This window comes from Somniosus microcephalus, chromosome 32 (genome assembly GCF_052327205.1).
Source record: "Somniosus microcephalus isolate GS21.2 chromosome 32, FLI_Smic_1.0, whole genome shotgun sequence".
Taxonomy (NCBI): Eukaryota; Metazoa; Chordata; class Chondrichthyes; order Squaliformes; family Somniosidae; genus Somniosus; species Somniosus microcephalus.
Window position 1 is genome coordinate 22,477,507 of NC_141018.1, and position 26,497 is coordinate 22,504,003.

The 26,497-nt window shown below is 47.4% G+C and overlaps 1 protein-coding gene across 6 annotated transcripts in view; it reads left to right on the forward strand.

Annotated features, from left to right (window-relative positions):
• Nucleotides 1–26,497, forward strand: part of cd276 (CD276 molecule) — a 444,092-nt gene that overhangs the window by 329,869 nt on the left and 87,726 nt on the right. For 4 of the 6 annotated variants that reach the window (XM_085972226.1, XM_085972222.1, XM_085972220.1 and 1 more), the window contains one exon: nucleotides 14,218–14,253. The exons of the other annotated variants lie outside the window; for them this stretch is intronic. In XM_085972226.1, the coding sequence (XP_085828352.1) occupies nucleotides 14,218–14,253 (36 nt within the window). The remainder of the gene's footprint in view (nucleotides 1–14,217; nucleotides 14,254–26,497) is intronic. 6 annotated transcript variants of the gene reach the window in all.

Genomic DNA, 26,497 nt, shown 5'->3' on the forward strand with positions numbered 1-26,497 from the left:
CCAATTAAGTGCTTTTGGAGTGTAGTCACTGTTGTAATGTAGGAAAAGCAGCAACCAATTTGCACACAGCAAGCTCCCACAAACAGCAATGTGATAATGACCAGATAATCTGTTTTAGTGATTTTGGTTGAGGAATAAATATTGCCCAGGATGGTGAGGAGAACTCCCCTGCTCTTCTTCAAAATATGCTATGGGACCTTTAACATCTCCTGAAGAAGCAGATGGAAGCTTGGTTTAACATCTTATCTGAAAGACGGCACCTCCAACAATGCAGCACTCCCTCAGTATTGCGCTGGGAGTGTCAGCCTAGCTGTTTGTGCTCAAGTCTCTGGAGTGGGACTTGAACCCACAATCTTCTGACTCAGACACAAGCGTGCTACCCACTGAGCCACAGCTGAAACCTGAGGCTGCGGAGGGATGTCCTGAGGACGTGAAAGATGCCACATCAGTGCAACGTCCTTCCTTTTCAGTTTAAGAAATATATCATGTGCCTCAGAAAACAAAAGAATAAACTGGACCTGAAGCAATGTCTCTGACCATAACCCTACAACGCTAACCCTCCGTGCAGCCACTTTGCTCTTGCTCCCTCACTCTTTCTCCCTCTCATTCTCTCTCTCCCTCCCTCTCATGGTTTCAGTATTGGAGCAGGCCTGTTTACGATGATTCCTTCCGCCTTTGAAGTTCAATGAAGGAGAAGTGAATGGGTCAGGCTCTCCCAACATCCACAGCATGCCGAGGATCAGCAATTCCCAGAAACTTGTCTTTGAAGAGTCGGGAGCTGCCAAAATTCCACAGTCTCGTCAGAAATGTATGCAATAAATAGACCAAACCAAAGACTCAGTACAGGCCATTGCCCACCAGTAGCTTGCATGCAAATCCAATTGCCACATTATTGTGGCCAGCCCCTTTGAACTCATATCTGCAACACAGGCCACCACTATCTATACAGATAGATATCAGGGACCCTCTGGGCAAAACACTTAACAGGAATAGCATTTTAAATCTAGCTTTTGTTACATTACAGTAAACTATAAACATAATAACAATACTGTTCCTGCATTGACTTGGCCATTTCTTGAAATGGACCTAATTTTAACCTCATATCAACCATAACAAAAAGAAATGAAGCCAATAAAACAACACATTATGGGGGAAAAAATGCTTCATTTTTGTCACGCATAATAATCTTTCTTGATGAGTTTGCCTTTTTGTCATATGTTGGCTTCCATACCTACCCCAAAATGCATTTTGTGAGGGAAATCATTTCACATTGATCTCTTTTTGTGAGCAACAGATAATAATCAAGTCAAAATTGTTACTACCCGTGGTTTCTCGGCCCCTCTCCACCAGCCAGTACTTTAACCGTAGTTCAAATTTTATGCTTATCTCTCAAACAGCCTCAGTAAGACAGATTAGCGGGTCATTATCACATTGCTGCTTGTGGGACCTTGCTGTGCGCAATTTGGCTGCCGCGTTCCCTACATTGACTACACTTCAAAGGTGCTTAATTTTCTGTAAAACACCTTGGGATGTCCTGAGGTTGTGAAAGGTCCTATATAAATGCAAGTGCTTTCTTTAGCTACACTACAAAAATTTACATAATCCTCTTATCAATCAACTTCAGAGTACTAGCACTGGGAATCTCGGCCCGTTCTCCATAAACAGTGGTATTAGGCAACTGTAGCGTCCCGAAGTCCCGAACATAAAGGTGCAAGAGCTAAAATAACATTTTTTTATTACCTCACCTACAAAGCAAAAACGTTGATCTTGTGTCCCCTTCTCCTGAGCTCAGTCCAAGGTGAAGTAAAAAGAAAGACTTGCATTTATATAGCGCCTTTCACTTCACGACCACTGGACGCCTTACACCCAAAGCGCTTCACAGCCAATGAAGTACTTTTTGAAGTGGAGTCACTGTTGTAATGTGGGAAATGCGGCAGCTAATTTGCGCACAGCAAGCTCCCACAAACAGCAATGTGACAATGACCAGATAATCTGTTTTTGTTATGTTGGTTGAGGGATAAATATTGGCCCAGGACACCGGGGAGAACTCCCCTGCTCTTCTTCGAAATGGTGCCGTAGGATCTACCGAAAATGTGGACACATTTTTGACAATTACAGAAGCTACACAATGCTCAAAGGGTTATTTTTTTTTAAAAGCAAATGCATGTAGCATTAAAAAGGAATAACGTAATACAGGCGAATCCTGCTAAACGTGTCTCCTGCATGGATCACAATTTTTATAAACCTCAGGCAAGAACAACCAACAGACACACCTTTCATTCGTAGTCTATTTGATCATTGACTCAGCAAACAAACATTTATCAGGTTTCTAAATGTTCTCGCCGTCTCTCAGTGAGCTGAGTGTTCAAAAAGTGGATAACTGGGCAACATTTCTAGAATGATAGGATCTTGCAGCACAGAACCTGTGCCTGCTCTTTGAAAGAGCTCTCCAATTAGTCCAACTCCCCTGCTCTTTCCCCATAGTCCTGTAATGTTCTCCCCTTCAAGAATTTATCGAATTCCCTTTTGAAAGCTGCGGTTGAATCTGCTTCCACCGCCCTTTCAGTGTCAAATTTTGTTTGATAATCGCTCCTGTGAAGCACCTTGGGATGTTTTACTACGTTAAAGGCGCTATATAAATGCAAGTTGTTGTTAAAATGAGCTCCCGCAAACTGACGGCAGAGTATTCCAGATCATAACAACTTGCTACGTAAAAAAAAAATTCTCCTCCTCTCCCCCCTCTGGCTCTTTTGCCAATTACCTTAAATTTGTGTCCTTTGGTTACCCATCCTTCACCTTATTTACTTTATCAAAACCTTTCATGATTTTGCAAGCCTCGATTAAATCTCCCCTTTAACCTTATACTTGGTTCGAATTTTGTATTTAAGCATTACATTTAGACCAGAGATTGCAGGTATTGTCTTACGAGAAGTATTTGATACATTGGAATTCTGTTTCCTCTGCTATGTTGACCTGGTTGGTTTCTTAACTAAGCTTTCTGTTATCTCCAGTCATCAAATCAGTCAACTGATATCATGGGGGGAATTTTGCCCGCCTTGTATGGAGGCGAGACTGCCGGGAAAATGACAGAAACTGGGAGCGGGTTCTCAAAGCTGTCAAATGCTGACACTTCATCTGTCAAAAATTTTTGACAGATGAAACGTCATACGCTGACGTCCTCTGTCACCGGCTTTCCCTTAACTGGCCGGCTAAGCCCACAGGGCGGACTTAACAAGGTCAATCAAGGGAAAGTAGCGTGGGTTGGCCGGACGTCGTTGGGGGCGGGACTGAAACCCGACAACCAGCAGTCCCGCCCCCAACGGGCCCCCATTGATAAAATCCAGCCCAATGTTTACACAACTAAAATCGGGGGAAATGTGTGGGTCTCCAACTCTGCCGTCAGTTTGCGGGAGCTCATTTTAACAACAACTTGCATTTATATAGCGCCTTTAACGTAGTAAAACATCCCAAGGTGCTTCACAGGAGCGATTATCAAACAAAATTTGACACTGAGACGTATAAGGAGATATTAGGACAGATGAACAAAAGCTTGTTCAAAGAGGTAGGTGATGCGCTATCAATAACCCAAAAGACTGAGATTAAGCGAGTAATTAACAGGCTTTTATTAACAAGAGAATGAAGGTGTGCCTCGAGTGGTCGACCGGTCCAGAATACAGAGGGACTGTGGAGCAGTCACCTTTATACCTGGACTCGTGGGAGGAGTCAGCCGATGGCACTGGTCATGTCCGGGCAGGGGATGGCGAACGGGAAACGGGAGTACTCATCAATAATGTTGAGGAAGTACACATTGCGGTCGGAGGAGGGGAGAGGCCCTTTAAAATCAACGCTCAGGCGCTCGAAGGGGCGAGTGGCTTTTATCAGGTGAGCCCTGTCTGGTCTATAAAAGTGCGGTTTGCACTCAGCGCAGACTTGGCAGTTCCTGGTCATGGTCCTGACCTCCTCAATGGAGTAAGGCAGGTTGCGGGCCTTGATGAAGTGAAAGAACCTGGTGACCCCTGGGTGGCAGAGGTCATTGTGGAGGGCCCGCAGTCTATCGATCTGCGCGCTGGCGCAGGTGCCACGCGATAGAGCATCCGGGGCTTCATTGAGCTTCCCGGGCCGGTACAAGATCTCGTAATTGTAGGTGGAAAGTTCGATTCTCCACCTCAAGATCTTGTCGTTTTTGATTTTGCCCCTCTGCTTGTTGTTAAACATAAACGCAACTGAACGCTGGTCAGTGAGCAGGGTAAATTGTTTTCCGGCCAGGTAGTGCCTCCAATGACGCACAGTCTCCACAATAGCCTGGGCCTCCTTCTCAACAGTGGAGTGTCTGGTCTCCGGGCCCTGGAGGGTTCGTGAAAAGAAGGCCACGGGTCTCCCCGCCTGATTAAGGGTAGCGGCCAGGGCAAAGTCGGACGCGTCGCTTTCCACCTGGAAGGGGATGGATTCGTCCACTGCGTGCATGGTGGCTTTGGCAATGTCTTCCTTGATACGGTGGAAGGCTAAGCGGGCCTCTGCCGTCACGGGAAAAGAGGTGGACTTGATCAGCGGACGGGCCTTGTCCACATAGTAGGGGACCCACTGGGCGTAATAAGAGAAAAACCCTAGGCACCTCTTCAGGGCCTTGAGGCAGTGGGGCAGTGGGAGTTCCATAAGGGGACGCATCCGGTCGGGGTCAGGACCGATGACTCCGTGTTCCACAACACAGCCAAGGATGGCGAGGCGGGTTGTGCGGAATATGCACTTCTCCTTGTTATACGTCAGGTTGAGGAGTTTGGCGGTGCAGAGGAATTTTTCGAGGTTTGCGTCATGGTCCTGCAAGTCATGGCCGCAGATGGTCACATTGTCCAGATATGGGAAGGTGGCCTGCAACGCATTTTGATCGACCATCCGGTCCATCTCCCTTTGGAAGACGGAGACCCCGTTGGTGACGCCAAAGGGAACCCTAAGGAAGTGATAGAGGCGGCCGTTTGCCTCAAAGGCAGTATACTGGCGGTCCTCAGGGCGGATAGGGAGCTGGTGGTACGCTGATTTCAGGTCAATGGTCGAGAAGACGCGGTACTGCGCGATCTGGTTGACCATATCAGCTATACGGGGGAGTGGGTAAGCGTCCAGCAGGGTGTAGCGATTTATTGTCTGGCTGTAGTCGATGACCAGGCGCTGCTTCTCGCCGGTCTTAACGACCACAACCTGGGCTCGCCAGGGGCTGGTGCTGCCCTCAATAATCCCCTCCTTCAGGAGCCGCTCCACTTTGGTTTCAATGAAAACCCTGTCCCCGGCACTGTATCGCCTGCTCTTTGTGGTGATGGGCTTACAGTCGGGGGTGAGGTTAGCAAACAGTGGGGGGGGGTGACTCTGAGTGTGGAGAGGTTGCACCTGGTGCGCGGCGGGCAATTTGGAAGCTGCTGGCTGCGGACTGTGAGTGGGGGGAGGGGTCCACCGTACGCCATCGTAACACTTTTAAGGTGGCACTGAAAATTTAACCCCAGTAGAACGGCAGCGCAGAGGTGGGGCAGGACCAGAAGTTTAAAATTATCGTACACAGTCCCGTCTACTACAAGTGTCACCACGCAGTAGCCGCCAATGTCCGCCGACTGGGACTCAGAGGCCATAGAAATCCGCTGGTGCGCAGGCAGGACTGGGAGAGAGCAACGCCGCACCGTGTCGGGGTGGATGAAGCTCTCCGTGCTCCCAGAGTCAAAAAGGCAGATTGTTTCGTGACCATTTACCTTAATGTCCATTGTGGACCGGGCCAGCTGGTGCGGTCTCGCTTGATCCAGCGTAACGGAGGCCAGCGTAGGGGTCGGTGTGTCGCTGCGGGTATCAGATGAGGCGGTGTTGGGGTCCTGCTGCGTCCCGGCTGTCGTCCAAGATGGCGGCGTCCATGATCCCCATGTGGCTGGAGGCGTCCAAAATGGCTGCTGTTCCGGTGGTTCGCACATGGCTGGGGAGGCCCAAGATGGCGGCCCGCACGGCCCACACGCGGCGCTGCTGGGGTTCAGGGTGGCTTTGGTCCTGCAGCCGCTGGTGTAGTGTCCTTTCTTCCCGCAGCCCGAGCAGATCGCATTTTTCGCCGGGCAGCGCGCTCTGGGGTGTTTGGCCTGGCCACAGAAGTAGCATTTCTGGCCTTGGGGCACTGCTGTCTGGCCTTGGGACACTGCTGCGGTAGTTGGGCCGTTGCTGGGATGTGGCTGGGGTGGCACAGCGCTATGAGACGGTCCTACCGTGTCCCAGGCTGTCGTTCACCGCGGCGTCCATGGTGCAGAGGATTAGGCGTCCATGCCCCGGTAGGCTGCGTCCAATGATAGTGCGAGTTCAGAGGCCTTGTTGAGATCGAGGTCACTCTGCTCCAACAGTCGCTGTCGGGTGTAATTGGACCTGTGGCCCGCTACAAAAGCGTCCCGGATAAGTTCCTCTGTGTACACGGCGGCCTTTACATCCTTACAACCACAGGCCCGGCCAAGCACAGACAGTGCCTGAAGGTATTCCTCGGTCGATTCCCCAGGTTGTTGTTTACGACTCCCGAGGAGGTGCCTAGCGTACACCTCGTTCACTGGGCGCGTGTACTGGTCCTTGAGGAGCTTGATAGCATCCGCGTACGAGGCCGCGTCCTGGATGACCAAGTACACTTGGTGGTTCACTTTGGAGGTCAGGACGTCCAGTTTGTCCTCGTCCGATTTGACCGTTTCAGCGGAGGCGATCAGAAATTTATCAAAACACCTAAGCCAGTGAGTAAACTTGGTGGATGAGTCCGCCTCCCGATGATCTAAGTCCAGGCATGCTGGTGTGAGGATCTTCTCCATTATAAAAATCTTGTTAATATTTGATGCGCTATCAATAACTCAAAAGACTGAGATTAAGCGAGTAATTAACAGGCTTTTATTAACAAGAGAATGAAGGTGTGCCTCGAGTGGTCGACCGGTCCAGAATACAGAGGGACTGTGGAGCAGTCACCTTTATACCTGGACTCGTGGGAGGAGTCAGCCGAGACATGTACAGGCATGTACACAGTGGAATACAAACAGTGGTTTACCACAGTAGGTTTTAAGAAGCATCTTAAAGGAGGAAAGAGAGGTAGCGAGGTGGAGAGGGTTAGGGAGGGAATTCTGGAGCTTAGGGCCTTGGCAGCTGAAAGCACGGCCACCAATGGTGGAGCGATTACAATCAACTCAATCGATTAACAACTCAAATGCGACAAGACAGCAGTCGGACTTTGGTTTCCATTGATCCGAACTTCAGGAACGTGAAATGTAAAGAAACACTGATGGCTTTTTTAAACAGGACTCTGGCAAATGCTAAAAATCTTAAATGAATGGTAGAGAAATGTCATGAAATATGCAGCAGGTCTGTCAAAACCTGAAAGGATAAATATCTAACATTTCAGATGTAGGCCATGCTGTTCTGTTCAGTTGTAGCAAATGGTTTATTAGCTTGTCGATTCTATTTTCTAATGATGGACCTGCATTTTCCAATGTATTAGCATTGGCAACTTGCATTGATATGGAAAGAAAGAAGGAAAGAAAGAAAGATTTGCATTTGTATAGCGCCTTTCACGACCACCGGACATCTCAAAGCGCTTTACAGCCAATGAATTACTTTTTGAAGTGGAGTCACTGTTGTAATGTGGGAAACGCGGCAGCCAATTTGCGCACAGCAAGCTCCCACAAACAGCACTGTGATAATGACCAGATAATCAGTGTTTTTGTTAAGTTGGTTGAGGGATAAATATTGGCCAGGACACCGGGGAGAACTCCCCTGCTCTTCTTCGAAATAGTGCCGCAGGATCTTTTACGTCCTCCTGAGAGAGCAGATGGGGCCTCAGCTTAATGTCTCATCCGAAAGATGGCACCGCCGACAGTGCCTTTACTGCAGATAAACTTCCTAAGGTGATTCAGAAGCATAAAAAAGTAAGGACGCCAAGCTGGAAAAGATGAGATGAGATGGGCTGCAAGGATAGTCCCAAAAGAAGAGAGCGAGGGGGAGAAGTATAAGGGCTTGTAGGCACAGCTACCATTGGTGGAGTAAGTGGAAGGGAGGGATGTACAAGAGAATGGAGTCAGAGGAACGGAGATCTCAGAGAAGGTCTGTAGGGATAGAGGAGGTTACAGAAATAGGGAGGGGTGAGACATTGGAGGAATTTAAACACAAGGATGAGGATTTTAAATCTATGGGGTTGGGGAGCTGGGAACCAATAGAGCTCAGTAAAACGTGAATTCATGTGTGAAATGGACTTCATGTGGGATAGGATTCATAGAATTACATAAGAGACTACAAAACAATAAAAGGCCATTCGCCCAGCTGGTCTCTGCCAGCATTTATGCTTCACACGAGCCTCCTCCAGTACTCTTCATTGAACCCTATCAGCATATCCCTCTACTCCTTTCTCCCTCATCTAGCCTCCCCTTAAATGCATCTAGGATAGTTTTGGAAGAGCTGGTAATCAGGAATATGTTGGCACTAATTGTAGTTTCAATGCTGATCACTTTTTTGCATATCCCGGATTAGGAATAGTGGGATTGATGCAATTAAAGATAACAGTAAAGGAAAAGGAGGGCTATTTGCTGTACCTGCATGCTAACTTTCTGTGTTTCATGCACAAGGACCCCCAGGTCCCTCTGAACTGTAGCATTTTGCAATCTCGCTCCATTTAAATAATAATTTGCTTTTTTATTTTTCCTGCCAAACTGGATTACTTCGCACTTTCCCACATTATACGTCATCTGCCAAATGTTTGCCCACTCACCTAGCCTGTCTGTATCCCATTGCAGATTCTTTGAGTCCTCTGCACAACTTGCTTTCCCACCCATCTTTGTATCATCCGCAAACTTGGCTACATTACACTCGGTCCCTCCCTCCAAGTCATTAATATAGATTGTAAATAGCTGAGGCCCCAGCACCGATCCCTGTGGCACCCCACTAGTTACCATTTGCCAACCGGAAAATGACCCATTTATCCCGACTCTCTGCTTTCTGTTAGTTAGTCAATTCTCTATCCATGCTAATATATTACCCCCAATTCCATGAGCTCTTATCTTATGCAGTAACCTTTTATGTGGCACCTTATCGAATGCCTTCTGGAAATCCAAATACACCACATCCACTGGTTCACCTTTGTCCACCCTGCTTGTTACATCCTCAAAGAACTCCAGCAAATTTGTTAAACATGATTTCCCTTTCATAAAACCATGCTGACTCTGCTTGACTGCATTATGATTTTCCAAATGCTCTGCTACTGCTTCCTTAATGAAGGACTCCAGCATTTTCCCAACGACAGATGTTAGGCTAACTGGTCTATAGTTTCCTGCTTTCTGTCTCCCTCCTTTCTTAAATAGGGGTGTTACATTTGCGGTTTTCCAATCTGCTGGGACCTCTCCAGAATCCAGGGAATGTTGGTATATTGCAACCAATGCATCCACTATCTCTGCAGCCACTTCTTTCAAGACCCTGGGATGCAGGCCATCTGGTTCTGGGGACTTGTCATCTTTTAGTCCCATTATTTTACCAAGTACTATTTCCTTAGTGATAGTGATTGTCTTTAATCCCCCCCCCCCCCGTGGCCCCTTGATTATCCATTATTGGGATGTTGTTAGTGTCTTCTACCGTGAAGACAGATACAAAGTATTTGTTCAGAGTCTCTGCCATTTCCCCGTTCCCCATGATTAATTCCCCAGTCTAAGGGACCAACGTTTACTTTAGCTACCCTCTTCCTTTTTATATACCTGTAGAAGCTCTTACTATCTGTTTTAATGTTTCTTGCCAGTTTACTCTCATAATTCATCCCTTATTTTTTTAATCATCCTTTGCTGGTTTTAAAAAATTTCCCAATCCTCTGGTCTCCCACCAATCTTGGCAACATTGTATGCCTTCGTTTTCAATTTGATACCATCCTTTACTTCCTTAGTTAGCCACGGATGGTACACCCTTCTTTTAAAATCTTTCTTTCTCACTGGAATATATTTTTGTTGAGAGTTATGAAATATCTCCTTAAATGTCCGCCACTGCATTTCAACTGTCTTACCCTTTAATTTGTTTTCCCAGTCCACTTTAGCCAGTTCTGCCCTCATGCCATTATAATTGCCTTTGTTGAAGATCAGGACACTGGTTTGAGATACAACTTTCTCACCCTCCAACTGAATTTGAAATTCAACCATATTTATTATTCCAATAAATAGAATATTTACTCGGGCTGATGGTCAGTGAATTGCAGTACTGTTACAGCTCCAGGATAATGTGATATTTTTCATTAGTGTGTTCCACATAGTTTTTAAGGCTATTTAATTGGAACATTACTTTCTTTACCATCGTTTATAAAACAATACAACAGTGACGATATTTCAGTAGAATTGCTCGTATTGCCCCTGGCTTTATTTACTGAAAATGTGACGCGCAGTGCAATTAAAGCTCGGTAATAAAGAGGATATGACGAATAATGGTGCAGATATTTACGGCTGAATCATTGAAAACAATTGACTGTCTTATCTCTCCTCTCCCAGCGACATATCGCTTCCTAATAAACCAACATTAATTGACACTTTCTCTTCAACAGTTACTTTCTCACTTTTTGAGCTGATAAATATTCAAGTAGAAGTGACAATTAATCCAACCCAGGGTTACACCTCCACTGTAAGCCCTGCTCTGTGTGTGTGCGTGTGTCTGTCTGTCTGCGATGGGGGGCAGGTGGAGGTGTAAGAGGTGAGTTTTCTGCAATAGGACGGAAACACTTATATTGTGTCAGCCTTGGCTCAGTTGGTACCCCGTGTCATAGAATCATAGAAATTTACATAGAAAATTCAGCCCATTGTGTCCGCGCCGGCCGACAAATAGCTATCCAGCCTAATCCCACTTTCCAGCACTTGGTCCGTAGCCCTGTAGGTTACGGCACTTCAAGTGCATATCCAAGTACTTTTTAAATGTGATGAAGGTTTCTGCCTCTACCACCCTTTCAGGCAGTGAGTTCCAGACCCCCACCACCCTCTGGGTGAAAAAAGTTCTCCTCAACTCCCCTCTAAACCTCCGACCAATTACTTTAAATCTATGTCCCCTGGTTATCGACCTCTCTGCCAAGGGAAATAGGTCCTTCCTATCCACTCTATCTAGGCCCCTCATAATTTTATACACTTCAATTTGGTCTCCCCTCAACCTCCTCCGTTCCAAAGAAAACAACCCCAGCCTATCCAATCGTTCCTCATCGCTAAAATTCTCCAGCCTAGGCAACATCCTCATAAATCTCCTCTGCGCCCCCTCCCGTGCAATCACATCCTTCCTGTAATGCGGTGACCAGAACTGCACGCAGTATTCTAGCTGAGGCCTAACTAGTGTTTTATACAGTTCAAGCACAACCTCCCTACTCTTATATTCTACGCCTCAGCGAATAAAGGCAAGTATCCCGTATGCCTTCTTAACCACCTTATCTACCTGTCCTGCTACCTTCAGGGATCTGTGGACATGCAAGGTCCCTCTGATCCTCTGCACTTCTCAGTGTCCTACCATTTACTGTGTATTCCCTTGCCTTGTTAGCCCTCCCCGTCAGTAGGTTGTGGGTTCAAGTTCCGCTCCAGACACTCGAGCACCAAAATCTAGGCTGACACTCCAGTGCAACAGTGAGGGAGCACTGCACGTGACGTCCCATCAGCCCTCTCAGGTGGATGTGAAAGATCTCACGGCATTACGTGTCGAAGACGAGCAGGCGAGTTCTCCCCAATGTCCTGGGCTAATATTTATCCCTCAACTTACATCATCTGGTCATTATCTGCTCATTATCACATTGCCGTTTGTGGGACCTTGCTGTAAGCAAATTGGCTGCCGCGCTTCCTACATTACAACTTCAAAAGTACTTAATTGACTGTAGAGCACTTTGGGACATGCTGAGGATGAAAGGTGCTATAGAAATACAAGTTCTTTCTTTCTAACTGATGAAACGTACAACTGTAAATATTTAAGATTCAGGTTCCAGTAGAGGGTTTGACTGAGGATTTGATCTTCGAATATAATTGGGTGAAATGTGACTGGGATCTTCCTATGTAATCAATAAAATACCTTGACAGCAGTGCCTCCAGTGGCTCAGTTGGTAACTGCACTGCCCAGTGTGGAACTGACCTGTACAGACCAGGAAAGACCCGTGATTGATCCCCATTCTGTGCTTAGTTAGCTGGCCTCTGCTGAGGCAGCAGAAAATGTGGTCTTTGCGATCTTGAGCTAGGGAGGGAAATTAAACTGGGCACCACTCCCTCTCCCATGAGTGTTATCCTGTGATCCCTGCTGTAAGGTGTGTGGATTACTTTTCTTTAATTCTTTCATGGGATGTGGGCGTCACTGGCAAGGCCAGCATTTATTGCCCATCCCTAATTGCCCTTGAGAAGGTGGTGGTGAGCCGCCTTCTTGAACCGCTGCAGTCCGTGTGGTGAAGGTACTCCCACAGTGCTGTCAGGGAGGGAGTTCCAGGATTTTGACCCAGCGACGATGAAGGATTGGCTGATATACTTCCAAGTCAGGATGGTATGTGACTTGGAGGGGAACTTGGAGGTGGTGGTGTTCCCATGCGCCTGCTGCCCTTGTCCTTCTAGGTGGTAGAGGTCGCGGGTTTGGGAGGTGCTGCCGAAGAAGCCTTGGCAAGTTGCTGCAGTGCATCTTGTAGACAGTACACACTGCAGACACGGTACGCCGGTGGTGGAGGGAGTGAATGTTTAAGGTGGTGGATGGGGTGTTGTGTGAAGAAAGGTTCAGGGTTGACTGCTCCTGGTGGGAAGGAACATGAGGAACTGGAAGATGGGGGAATAGTCTTCTGCCCTAGCTTGAGTCCTCACCTTCAGCAGGTGAGGGGAGAAAAATGTATGAAGAAAGGAATGACTTGTCTTTGTAACTTTGTATGTTTAACTAAGAAGGATGACAACCTCGTCACAGGAGCTATCCTCCAACATTGCCTCCTATGAAAGCATTGAATATTCACTGTAGGAGGATGAGATTAGCTCTCACATGCCTGGTTTAGTACACTCTTCATCTGGATTAAGCAGTCCATGGATTTGTTACACCTGTTGCCATCATGAACCTGATGGGGTACATAGCAGCAGAAAGGTCTGGTCTAGTATTGCCTATAAGGAAGGGAGAGGAAGACATCAGGCTGGTGAAAACTGAGTCTGAAGTAAAGTAATGTTTAACTACTGAAAATAAGTTGTTCTAACCCTAACTTGGGTTATTCTTCCAGCCTTGCATGCCATTCACCCGTTGAAGGGTCTAAACTTGTCCTGGGAAACCCAGGATAAGCAGCGTAGCCCTGAACCGCTCCTGGAGGGTGTTTGGGGGAAGATCTGGGCCAGGGTGGTAAATCCATTGCCCCATGGATAAGCCCAAGATCCCAAAAATAGACATCTCGAGCATTTGCGTATAGCCTGCGCCGGCTTAGGTGCAACTAAAAAAGCCTACTTCAATGAGGGGGAAAAGAGCTGTGAGAGCGCACTCCAGACATACATAATAGTCAACAGTGTGGCAAATGTTCCACCAAGAGCAGTGGAATATTTGCCATCAAGCAGTACAAATGTGATGCACAGTAATCCTTTTGCTCTTTGAACCTGTGACGTACACCTCAGACTGATACCTGGGATGGCAGGAATGACATACGAGGAGAGATTGGGTCGATTGGGCTTGTATTCGCTAGAGTTTGGAAGAATGAGAGGGGATCTCATTGAAACGTATAAAATTCTAACAGGACTAGACAGACTAGATGCAGGAAGGATGTTCCCGATGGTCGGGGGAGTCCAGAACCAGGGGTCACAGTCTAAGGATAAGGGGTAAGCCATTTAGGACTGAGATGAGGAGGAATTTCTTCACCCAGAGAGTGGTGAACCTGTGGAATTCTCTACCACAGAAGGCCGTTGAGGCCAATTCATTAAATATATTCAAGAAGGAGTTGGATATATTTCTTAAGGCTAAAGGGATCAAGGGATATGGGGAGAAAGCAGGGACAGGGTACTGAATTTAGATGATCAGCCATGATCGCATTGAATGGCGGAACAGGCTCGAGGGGCCGAATGGCCTACTCCTGCTCCTATCTTCTATGTTTTTATGTAACTGTTGATGCAGTGTCCAGGAACTAGTAACCTTGACGTAATTTGGTGCGCATGTACCAAGGTAGCCAGTTTTCCGCCTGGTTGCTTGTCGTTATTTTTGTTTGCCCGTGTTTATTTGCATTGAGTTAATAAAAACGTATCTGTTTAATTGCAGAGGATGGTGAGGAGGAGGAAGCAGAAGCAAGGACAGGTATGTCAAGGGGCAACAGTAGTAACATTAACTTTACGTGAGCAGCATTTTATGTTACATCATAGTGCCACTGCTCCCTGGTGCTAGCAGTCCCGAGGTGCCTCAGCCAAGCGGCCATTTTGAGCGGCCCCGTCTGGCGTTAAAGGGGAGGCAAACGGCCTCAAAGTGGGCTCGCTACCCCTTACCGCCCCGTGAACACCGGCGATGCGGCTGGCGTCATTGTCGGGTGTCCAAAGCGCCCGCCTGATTCAGGCGATAGGTCCCTTTTAAGATGCGGCCGGCCCCCCGGAATGTTAATGGGACCCCTGACTGTCATTTTAGGTCGCAATTGGCCTGCACCTCCCCCAGCGCGGGTTCTGACCACTTCTACGGGTGATGGAAGAGAAAAGGCCCGGCTGCAGTCAGTCTTGAATTATTTTACAGCCGATTAAGTACTTTTTTTTTTGAAGTGTAGTCACTGTTGTAATGTAGGAAAGGCAGCAGCCAATTTTTGTGCACAGCAAGCTCCCACAAACAGCAATGTGATAATGACCAGATCATTCTGTTTTAGTGATGTGGGACAATGTCTAATGTTGGAATTTAAAAAAAAACGGAAAAACACAAACATTCAATGTAGTTGGTATATTGGTATAAATGGGGCACAACTACTGAATGTTCAGAAAATGAAGAGAGAGATCTTACATTTATTTAGCACCTGATCACGACTTTGAAATATGTTAAAACATTCCACATCCACTGTATTACATTAAAGTATAGTGAGGTTACGTTGTTGAACTTAATAATTCTGCAATATCTATCATGCAATTTGCAAGTCTCTAGGTTAGAGTTTACTTTGTGAGTACGGAGAAACTGCTATTGGGAAATCTTGGGTACGCTCCCGGCATGATTTCCCGACATGTACACCAAATTGTCCCTTATGCCTCCAACATTAATGTGCTACAATTTTCATTCAAACGAATCCATTTGACGGTGCCAGTTACGTAAGAGGAAAAGTGTTTCTGCTTAAAAGAAAGACTTGCATTTCTGTAGCGCCTTTCACGACCACCGGACGTCTCAAAGCGCTTTACAGCCAATGAAGTACTTTTTTGAAGTGGAGTCACTGTTGTAATGTAGGAAACGCGGCAGCCAATTTGCGCACAGCAAGCTCCCACAAACAGCAATGTGATAATGACCAGATAATCTGTTTTTAGTGATGTTGATTGAGGGATAAATATTGGCCCAGGACACCGGGGAGAACTCCCCTGCCCTTCTTCGAAATAGTGCCGCGGGATCTTTTAGGTCCACCTCAATGTTTAAGAACAAAAATGCGATGGGAGAAGATGTACGCCAGCTGCTGTACATTAGCAACATTCTAAACCTCAATTTGCTGTATTCTAAAAGTACGCACTTATGATTGCACTAGAAGAACAGTCAGAGGAGATTGCCCGGATATATTTAGTGTCGTTAGTGACCAGAGAAAGGGAGAAAATCAAAGCAAAAGAAAACTGAAAACAAATGATGCAACGGTTGGCATAGCACCTAACTTGTTTGAAGCCGTGTATTAAAATACATAATAAAACTGTCTTTTACATGGACAATTTAACAGAACACACAAAGCCTGGCAGCTTATAATCTATTAGCACTATACCTAACATCCTTATTAGTAAGATGCACATGTATTTAATTAAAAACACTGATGCTTTATTGAATATTCACTTACAGTAGATTACTGCAAAATATCTTACTTGATACCTGCCATAAAACTATAGTCCCAAATTGATCGTTGCCTCATAACAAACCTCCCAAACCCGCCAGCTCCACCACTCAGAAAGACAAGGGCAGCAGGCGCATGGGAACACCACCACCTCCAAGTTCCCCTCCAAGTCACACACCATCCTGGCTTGGACATATATCGGCCGTTTCTTCATCGTCGCTGGGTAAAAATCCTGGAACTCCCTCCCTAACAGCACTGTGGGAGCACCTTCACCACATGGACTGCAGCGGTTGAAGAAGGCGGCTCACCACCACCTTCTCAAGAGCAATTAGGGATGGGCAATAAATGCCGGCCTTGCCAGCGACGCCCACATCTCATGAATGAATTTAAAAAAGCAGCCCTCAGTGTTTCTCATTGAATATTTATCTTGACTCTGCCAGTTTTGTAATGTAGGGCCTTGGGAACTAATATGCTGTTCTGTGGACTAAAATGTGAGCCCCTTGTTAAAGGGAAGCTGAGAGCTACAACAATCGATTCCAATGGTCGTAGCCATCTAATGACTTGCACTGGCTAATAAGTGACAACTGCATACGGGAGTAGACAAGCAATGTAAAATGTATCCCCATCACGTCACCCTGTAGATGTTTTTTTTGATCCTCATTAAACCAAAGGATGACAGGGCAGGAGAATGGAACATTAATTCCATTTTGTTCCTGGCAACATGAAGCACTTGATGTAGCTTCCTTCTTGGGCCGCTGAGCAAATAGACAATTTACAGCCTTAAATGATTTCAGGGATGCCATTAAAGCTACATGGTGTCCACAACCACAGGTGCTGTGATGGACGTCAAGCTTATTATTAGCACAAGGCAACTCTCTGAGTGCTGTAATCACTTTAAGCTTCCAACACAGACCCCCTGCATGGTCACATACCAACAAACAGCATTACCAGACGCAGTTCGGTTAAAACCTCATCCAACGTGGTTTGAATGCTAAATAGATACCCAGAACGCAAAGGGAACTGCTGCCAAGAAAGGTCCTTCGAACAGAGGATTGACCTGAGGTAACTGCTGATTGAGGAGTCATTGGATCGTTCAACTATAACAAGCAAGCAACAACAACAACAACATACAGGAAACTTTTGATTTACCGGCACCTAAATAACCGGAAATCTCGGTTAACCGGCAAAATTCAGGAGTAGGTTCAGGTAAGTTTTACTTCATATTGTACTTGCCTTCCTCCATCTGTTGCTGTGCAAGGGTGTGGCTGCAGCTGTTGCTAAGCTACAGAGACGCTTGGAACTTGTGGCCATTGTTCTGCACTTGTTGCTAAGCAACAGGGTTTGTTGCTTTATACGGAGCTGTCAGCTCTCCGTATCTTTTACTATAGCTCTCGGTTATCTGGAATTTTTGATGAACCGGCACCACGCCGGTCCCGTCGGTGCCGGATAAAAAAAGTTTCCTGTATACGTGCCTTTAATATAGAAAAACGTCCCACCGTGTTTGACCGAGGCTTAATCAAGGAAATGGATGCCAAGCAAAAGGAGGAGATGTTAGGTGCTGAGACCAAAAGCTTGGTGAAAGAGGCAAGTTTTAAGGGGAGTCTAAATGGTGGAGAGGCAGTGGGGCTTAGGGAGACAACTACATTCCTGAACAAATGAGCTGCTCAAGTGATGGAGAGGAAGAACGGTACACGAGCGAGGAGGATCAAGTGCAGGTGAAATTGGAGGAGCTGCAATCTGCTGGCCAAAGGGTCAGCTGAAGGGCTTTTTCAACTGCTGAGCCCAGGGATGCTGACCTCACAAGTCTTGCATACGAACATAGTTTGGTAGCACAGCATCGGCATTTCATGCAGACAGAGTATGCAGCAAGCAGTCTCTAGTTCAAGGGCACCTATGGACGATTCTACAAGCCACCGTGTTGCCTGACCATCTGCCCATGCTGCAGAAAACCACGGCACTGCAGGGCCTTCTACAGCGGAGTCCCCCTAAGCCAAGGTCCTAGCTCAGGAATAGCTTCCACCATGAATGTCATGACTGGAACTCTCACGAGCTTAGGCTCCAATCTACAGCAGTCCATCTTGACTGGATTCACCATATTGGGCGACCAGGTAATGCAGGGCTTCAATAGCTCATTGCTCCCTAGTTGTCACTGCTCCCACAGATCATTGGCTACGTTGAGAACGTGCCCAATAGCAGGGGAATGGCAAGATTTGGCAATGATGATGGCGGCCTGTCTTAGGAGTGAAACCGCATCTGGATCATCTAGTTACCCAATTCAAATTACAAATATATTCCACAACATACAGATCCAGTCAACCAGCACGTCAATAAATGTGGCACCTGTAGTTGCTCTACTAAATATCCGGTCAGCTCTCGAAAAGAGTCAGCAATGGACAACCTGGTTCTTTGCCTCTGGGAGTGGGTGATGCAGGGCGCACAATGAAGCATTCAGTTCAGGCCAAAACTCTTCCACCTTCTCTGGAGCAGCAGAACCTATTTTTTCAAATACTGGCAATAAGACACCACTTGAAACACAGCTTTACATGAGAAGATATTATAGTGTGTATGGGATAGGTTGTGGCGTGTAACTGTGTGAGAGGAAGTGAATGAGTGAGTGAATAAGAAAGAAAGAAAGGTTTGCATTTCTGTAGCGCCTTTCACAACCTCAGGGACATCCCAAAGCGCTTTACAGACAATGAAGCACTTTTTGAAGTGTCGTCACTGTTGTAGTGTAGGAAACGCGGCAGCCAATTTGCGCACAGCAAGCTCCCACAAACAGCAATGTGATAATGACCAAATAATCTGATTTTTTTTTTTAGTGATGTTGATTGAGGGACAGACAGGGCCTCGGTTTAATGTCTCATCCAAAAGACGGCACCTCCGACAGTGCAGCACTCCCTCAGCACTGCACTGGAGCGTCGGCCTAGATTTTTGTGCTCAAGCTTCTGTCTTCAGAGGCGAGAGTGCTACCCACTGAGCCACTGCCGTGATGTTACTTCAGGGATTAATATTGGCCATTTGGCCCATCGTGTCTGTGCCGGTAGCAGTGTGAAGTGCGCTGGTAAAACACGGGCATGCCTGTGCATATTGGAAAAGTAGGTGAACACTTGCCAGAATGCTGTTCATTCTCTCTCTCTCTGTGATCCTGTATTAAGCTTACAGTGAAGTACTATTAAGATGCCTTGTCAGACAACATTGTTAAATTAGGAAAAGTGTGAAGACACTTACCTTGGCAATCTTGCAAAGCCCAGCAAATTTCTTCCTTAAAGTACTGTCTTTAACTCACTCAGTGACCTCCATCCAGGGTGCTCTGTTGCTACTCCTGACCGGAAGGTGCTCCTCCTTTCTACGTAGCACCCCCATGAAATCGCAGCGCCGTAGGGGCATGTTGGAATGTGCCTTTCCGCCTTTGCATTTAGCTTCTGCCATTTTGTACATTTGGAGGCATTTCTCCTCGAAGCCTGGATTGCAGCCCTTTAAGAGCTGCTGGCGCCTGACAATCTGCCGCGAATCCCCGACGTGCCCCCCTGCCGCTACATCGTGCACCGTGTGCCGAGCGTGGTGGCAGCTTGCCAGTGTGCGCTGAAGTCTTCCCGCCACACTTACAGGCGTGTGCAGCATCCAGGGGAGCAGTAGTCCTGGTGCCTCTGGGCCACAGTAGAAGGCCCATTACGGAAGATGTGCATTTTTGGCCAACTTGAAGATAAACTGGGAACACCGAAGGATAAGTCTGTGGGGTAAACTTTGGACGTTGAACGATAGAAGAGCTCACCGGGAATTTGGGTGCAATGGTCAGTGCGGCCAGTTGGTGGACTGCACAGTTTTGAATCCATTAAAGTAAATCCCTCAGGCCCCCTGGCATTTGCATCCAATTCCCGATTGTATGGACAGGTAGATAAGGTGGTTAAAAAGGCATATGCCTTCATTAGCCGAGGCATAGAATATAAGAGCAGGGAGGTTATGATGGAGCTGTACAAAACGCTAGTTAGGCCACAGCTGGAATACTGTGTGCAGTTCTGGTTGCCACACTATAGGAGGGATGTGATTGCATTGGAGAGGGTGCAGAGGAGATTCACCAGGATGTTACCTGGGCTGGAGCGCTTCAGCTATGAAGAGAGACTGGACAGGCTGGGGTTGTTTTCCTTAGAGCAGAGAAGGCTGAGGGGGGACCTGATTGAGGTGTACAAAATTATGAGGGGCATAGATAGGGTAGATAGAAAGGAACTTTTCCCCTTAGTAGAGGGGTCAATAACCAGGGGGCACAGTTTCAAGGTAAGGGGCAGGAGGTTTAGAGGGGATTTGAGGAAAAACTTTTTCACCCAGAGGGTGGTTGGAACCTGGAACTCACTGCCTAAAAGGGTGGTAGAGGCAGGAACCCTCACAACATTCAAGAAGCATTTAGATGAGCACTTGAAACACCATAGCATACAATCTACGGACTAAGTGCTGGAAAATGGGATTAGAATAGACAGGGCTTGATGGCCGGCGCGGACACGATGGGCCGAAGGGCCTCGCTTTGTGTTGTATAGGGCTAGAATTTCATCGGGCCATGGAGGCGTGTGGGGTGTTAAAATCGCGAAATCAGGGGGCACGAACCCATCCCGCCTCCATGCCAGTTTCCCAGGAGGCGGGTATCCGACCTGTGCTGGGAGCCGCCTCCCCGAGGCGGGATGGGGATTAGTGCCAATTAACTGCCTGTTAACAGGTAGTTAACAGGGAGTTTTTAGCCTAATCCCTATTTTTATCCCTGAAGTGTGGGCTTCCCGACGGCTCCAAACCACGCCAAGTTAGCGAGGCGGGCCGTCGGGTTGAAGGACTTGGAGGGTTCGAGATGTCCGGTGTTCAGGTGAGTGATGGGTGCATGAGTGCAGAGGTAAGTGTGCTTGGTCTGTGTAAAGTGTTTAAAGAAGTTGTACTAACCTTTACAGCCTTCCTTTCTTCAGGTCTCGGGAGTCCCTCATCTCACCGGCACAGAAAGCAGAATGGCCGCGAGCTGTCAAAAGTTGCAGCATTCAGCTTTCTGTTCTGGAGAGATCTCTAAATCAGCCTGAGAGGAAGGAATTAACTTAGAGTACAGAATGTCAGTGTTTGACAGCTTCAAAGAGCTGTCAAACGGTGATATTTCATCTGTCAAAAGCTCTTGACAGATGAAATGTCAATCTGTGACGTCACCTGTTGCTGGGTGGCCCTTAATTGGCCTGCTGAGCCCGCTGGGCAGGCTCAACAAGGTCAATCAAGGGAAAATCGAGTGGGTTGGCCACAACTCGATGGAGGCGGGACTACAACCCTGAAAGTGGGAGTCCCGCCTCCTACTCGCCTCCATTGATAAAATCCAGCCCTATGACTCTGTGATTGTATGTTTCCGTTGCACAAAGTTCTGCATCATGAGTGCAAACCGTAATGTTTACGGCAACGTTTTTGGAGCTGATCTAGTTTGCACAGCGTGAACTTTATTATTAATCAGTTCCCATGCTGGAAGTGCACGGCCGGTCAGCCGGCACCTGTAAGGGACGGAGAGTCTGAGATCCTTCACCAATAGTTTGCTATTCCCTGCAATCAGTCATTGCTGGTGGGTTGTTCCTTAAATATTTAACACGAGTACATCACTCACAGCGACGCTGGTGGACTGAGGATGAGGTAGGGCCAATTATGGTGGAGGTAGAGTCCTAGAAAGAGTTGGGTAGGTTGGGAAGCGAGTGGTAGGCAATGCTCATGGCTCATTTAGAGAGTGGGAGACCGAGTGGTAGGGAAGGTCAAAGTTTGCCTTGTAAAAGCCAGAGTGAGCAACAGATAACTATCATGGTACCAGAGAGTGAGCTGGGGAACTATCATGCTGCTTCTTTGACCAAGCTATTGGTCTCTTGTCCTCGTACAGGAAACTCTTTATTATCTGGCACCAACGGGACCGGCGTGGTGCCGGTTTATCAAAAAGTCCGGATTACAGAGAGGTATAGTTAAAAGGTACGAGAGCTCTGTACACAGCAACAAATCCAGGCTTCCCTGTTGCTTAGCAACATGTACAGGAACTCCGGCCACAGACCAAGCGTCCCTGTTGCTTAGCAACAAGTGCACGAACCCCAGTCACACAGCTACAGATCCAGGAACTGCCACTAATATGAAGTAAAACTTACCTGAACCTACTCCTGAATTTTGCCGGTTAACAGAGATTTCCAGTTATTTAGGTGCCGGTTAAAAGAGAGTTTCCTGTATATTTCTATATGCAGCTTGGTGTCAAATATTGTTTGATTGTGCCCCTGTGAAGTGCCTTGGGAAATTTCTACTACAGCCCATCCACCGTAAACATTCACTCCCTCCACCACCGGCGCACCGTGGCTGCAGTGTGTACCATCTACAAGATGCACTGCAGCAACTCGCCAAGGCTTCTTCGGCAGCACCTCCCAAACCCGCGACCTCTTCCACCTAGAAGGACAAGGGCAGCAGGCACATGGGAACACCACCACCTCCAAGTTCCCCTCCAAGTCACACACCATCCTGACTTAGAAGTATATCGGCCGTTCCTTCATCGTCGCTGGGTCAAAATCCTGGAACTCCCTCCCTAACAGCACTGTGGGAGCACCTTCACCACACGGACTGCAGCGGTTCAAGAAGGCGGCTCACCACCACCACCTCAAGGGGCAATTAGGGATGGGCAATAAATGCTGGCCTTGCCAGCGACGCCCACATCCTGTGAATGAATTTTAAAAAAAACTGAAGGTGCTATATAAATGCAAGTTGTTGTTGTTGTTGCTCGTTGCAACCTAATCCGAAAGGAATAAAAGACTGAGCCAATCAAACAGCAGAAACAGTGAACCGACGAGAAAGTTAAACGTGAGTCTCCGCCCAACCAACCAGACACGTGAATGAGAAAAACGAGTCTTTATACATTTTAACTCCTTCGTTAGTTAGTTGGTTAGCAAAGTCAAATGTTTGCCTGTTTGTACGGCATCGCTTGACATCATCAATATATTGCCGGGTGCGCTCAACTTGTCCTTTTGGTCGATCGGGGTCTGAGCGTGCCAATGAGATGTGACTGAATAATCCCTTTTAACCAGCAGCAATTACACGCACGTGCACAAAACTGGATCTTTTGAAGGAATTCAGACAATATCCTGAGCAGAGGAAACAGAGCTTCAAGGTTAATTGGATAAGTCAGTTAGCGAGCATCGAGTTACAAATAACATTTACACTGCCAAGTTATCAGTAATGAGTTTCAGCTCATTTATTTATTTGCTTTTATTCCTCATTAAGTCAACTTCGCAAATCTGACTTAAACATTTCAAAGGCTTCAGAACACAATTGAAATGCAGTTTCTAGTTAATGGAAGTCTTTGAACTCTGCAGAGTGTGTGTGTGAGTCAGTATAATTTTTGTTGATATGCTTTTAAAATCTAAAGAGCAACTCAATGCTTATAAGAGCCTCCCTATTTACTGTTTGCCGCTTTCACTGTCGATAGTCTGTTAGTGGGGAGCGGAGGACATGTTGAACTGTGGAAAAATGACAAGCCAACCCTAACGTTAACTGGATTGGGATGAGGTCAGACACAACCTTGCACCTATGTCGTTAGCGGCAATGGTTCAGTGATATCCCTCCGTCTTTCTCCTGTAATCTACAGGCCTTCAAAACCCAAGCATGGCGTCACCTAACCGTGACTTCTCGATTTATCTTTTCCACCCACTTTTTTCAACCCTGGTGCTCTCCATGTCTAGTCGTATTGAAAATATCACCAGGGATGGACTAGCTGAGGAGTTAATTTACATCCTACAACACCAATTTTAAGATAGTTGGCAAATGAACCAGGGGGGAGACGAGGAGCGATTTATTTCTCCTCTTTGGTCTCTCGGATGAGACGTCAGACCGAGATGTTAGATGTCTGCCCTCTCAGGTGGACGTAAAAGATCCCATGGTGCTACAGGAAACTCTCGATTTACCGGCACCTAAATAACCAGAAATCTCTGTTAACTGGCAAAATTCAGGAGTAGGTTCAGGTAAGTTTTACTTCATATTAGTGGCCATTCCTGGATCTGTGGCCGTGTAACCGGGGCATCTGCACTTGTTGCTAAGCAACAGGGACGCTTGGTCTGTGGCCGGAATTCCTGCATCTGTTGCTAAGCAACAGGGAAGCCTGGATTTGTTGCTGTGTAGGGAGCTCTCGTACCTTTTACTATACCTCTCTGTAATCTGGACTTTTTGATAAACCGGCACCACGCCGGTCCCGTCGGTGCCGGATAAAAAAGAGTTTCCTGTATTTTGAAGAAGAGCAGGAGGAGTTATCCCCGGTGTCCTGTCCCTCAACCTAAAACAGATGATCTGGCCATCATCACATTGCTGTTTGTGGGCTCTTTCTGTGCGCAAATTAGCTGCCGCGTTCCCTACATTACAACAGTGACTACACTCCAAAAACGACTTCATTGGCTGTAAAGCGCTTTGGGACGTCCTGTGGTCGTGAAAGGCGCTATATCAATGCAAGTTATTTTCTAGTGCTTCTATGTTCTTGAGTTCTGAATGCGCCTGGGGAGTTGCGGGGTGGGGGGGGCGGTGCTGGTGGGGTGACAGGTGGATAGGCTGCTCACTGGTTTTTGAGTCAAAAGGTCAGCATGCATCAATTAAATGAGATGAGCATTATGACCTCAAGTACGTGTTTTCAGGAGATTCCATTTATGATATGAAATCTATTAATTTGTTATCTGGCAAAACAGAGGTTGCCATTTTGTCATGAAATTACTTGAATCTGCTTCGGTTGGAATGATCAAAGGCATTGATGGCGTTGCTAGAGAGAAACTATTTCCTGTGGTCGGGGAAGCCCAAAACAAGGGGGCGTAACCTTAAAGATGGAGCTAGGCCGTTCAGGGGTGATGTCGGGAAGCACTTCTTCACAAAGGGTAGTGGAAATCTGGAACTCTCATCCCCCAAAAACCTGTTGAGGCTGGGGGTCAATTGAAACATTCAAAACTGAACTTGATAGGTTTTAGTTAGGCAATGTTATTGAGGGTTATGGAACCAAGGTGGTAGATGGAGTTGAGATACAGATGACCCATGATCTAATTGAATTGCGGAACAAGCTGAATGACCTTTTTAATTCATTCATGAGATGTGGGCATCACTGGCAAGGCCAGCATTTATTGCCCATCCCTAATTGCCCTTGAGAAGGTGGTGGTGAGCCGCCTTCTTGAACCGCTGCAGTCCGTGTGGTGAAGGTGCTCCCACAGTGCTGTTAGGGAGGGAGTTCCAGGATTTTGACCCAGCGACGATGAAGGAACGGCTGATATACTCCTACGTCAGGATGGTGTGTGACTTGGAGGGGAACTTGCAGGTGGTGGTGTTCCCATGCGCCTGCTGCCCTTGTCCTTCTAGGCGGAAGAGGTCGTGGGTTTGGGAGTTGCTGCCGAAGAAACCTTGGCGAGTTGCTGCAGTGCATCTTGTAGATGGTACACACTGCAGCCACGGTACGCCGGTGGGAGAGGGAGTGAATGTTTAAGGTGGTGGATGGGGTGCCAATCAAGCCGGCTGCTTTGTCCTGGATGGTGTCGAGCTTCTTGAGTGTTGTTGGGGCGGCACCCATCCAGGCAAGTGGAGAGTATTCCACCACACTCCTGACTTGACCTACCACTGTTCCTATGTTCCTTGACCTGTAAAATTGGGGAGGAGGGTTCCATTCTCCCCATAGCTGATGGAGAAGGCGGAGTTGTGCTGTGAAATATGATGAGTATGAGGTGTCACTTGAAGTATAATCGATGGCTGTTTAATGATCCCCCTCACTGTATGATGTGAAGGAGCCAGATGGTCAAATAAAGGAAGGCAGCTGTTTAACCCAGTTCTAATGACACCCTGATTATGTAAATACAATGGTATTACTGCAGCGTAAAAGTGTATTACAGGCATGAATGCCACACATGTTGGTTCTCTGCCAATTAGAGGTGCAATGAATGGCCACTGAAATAACCATTGATTTTCTTTGCCCTGTCAATTTTGAATTTAAGCTCCTCCTCTGTAATCTACAGGAGTATAGTGTCAATAAAAGACAAAGGGGGCAAAATTGGGTTGTGCCCCCTACTTTTAGCACCCCGAAAAATTTACCGCCCCCGCACCCAAAATTTACTGGTAGTGCCCCAAGAGGGAGCGCTGCGAGTGAATATTGCAGCACGACGTGCCGCAGCGCCACGCTCTGCGGCACGTCGCGCCGCGGTACTACAGGCCTTCCTCCCCCTATTAAAGGGGAGGGGCCTAGCACAGCGCGACCCAGGGCCCAGCTGGGTCAACGGGGATCGGAGTGTCGGCAAAAGAGCCCGGCGCTCAAGAGAAGTGCCGGGCTCATGGAGCGCAGCCGGCACCCCGCGGTGGTGGGGGTGGGGGGGGCTGCACAGGAGGCCGGGGACAGCAACGGGGGCAGGTGCTGGCAGGCGCCCAGCAACAAAATGTCCGCCTGCCACCTCCCCTTTTACTAGCGCCGCCCCGGCCGCACGTAGGACCCCCCTGACCCCGTTGGACATAGCGTCCGGCGGTAAGTCAGGGGGCGCTACCGAAGATCGCGGCCGGGGCGCTAACGGGAGGCGC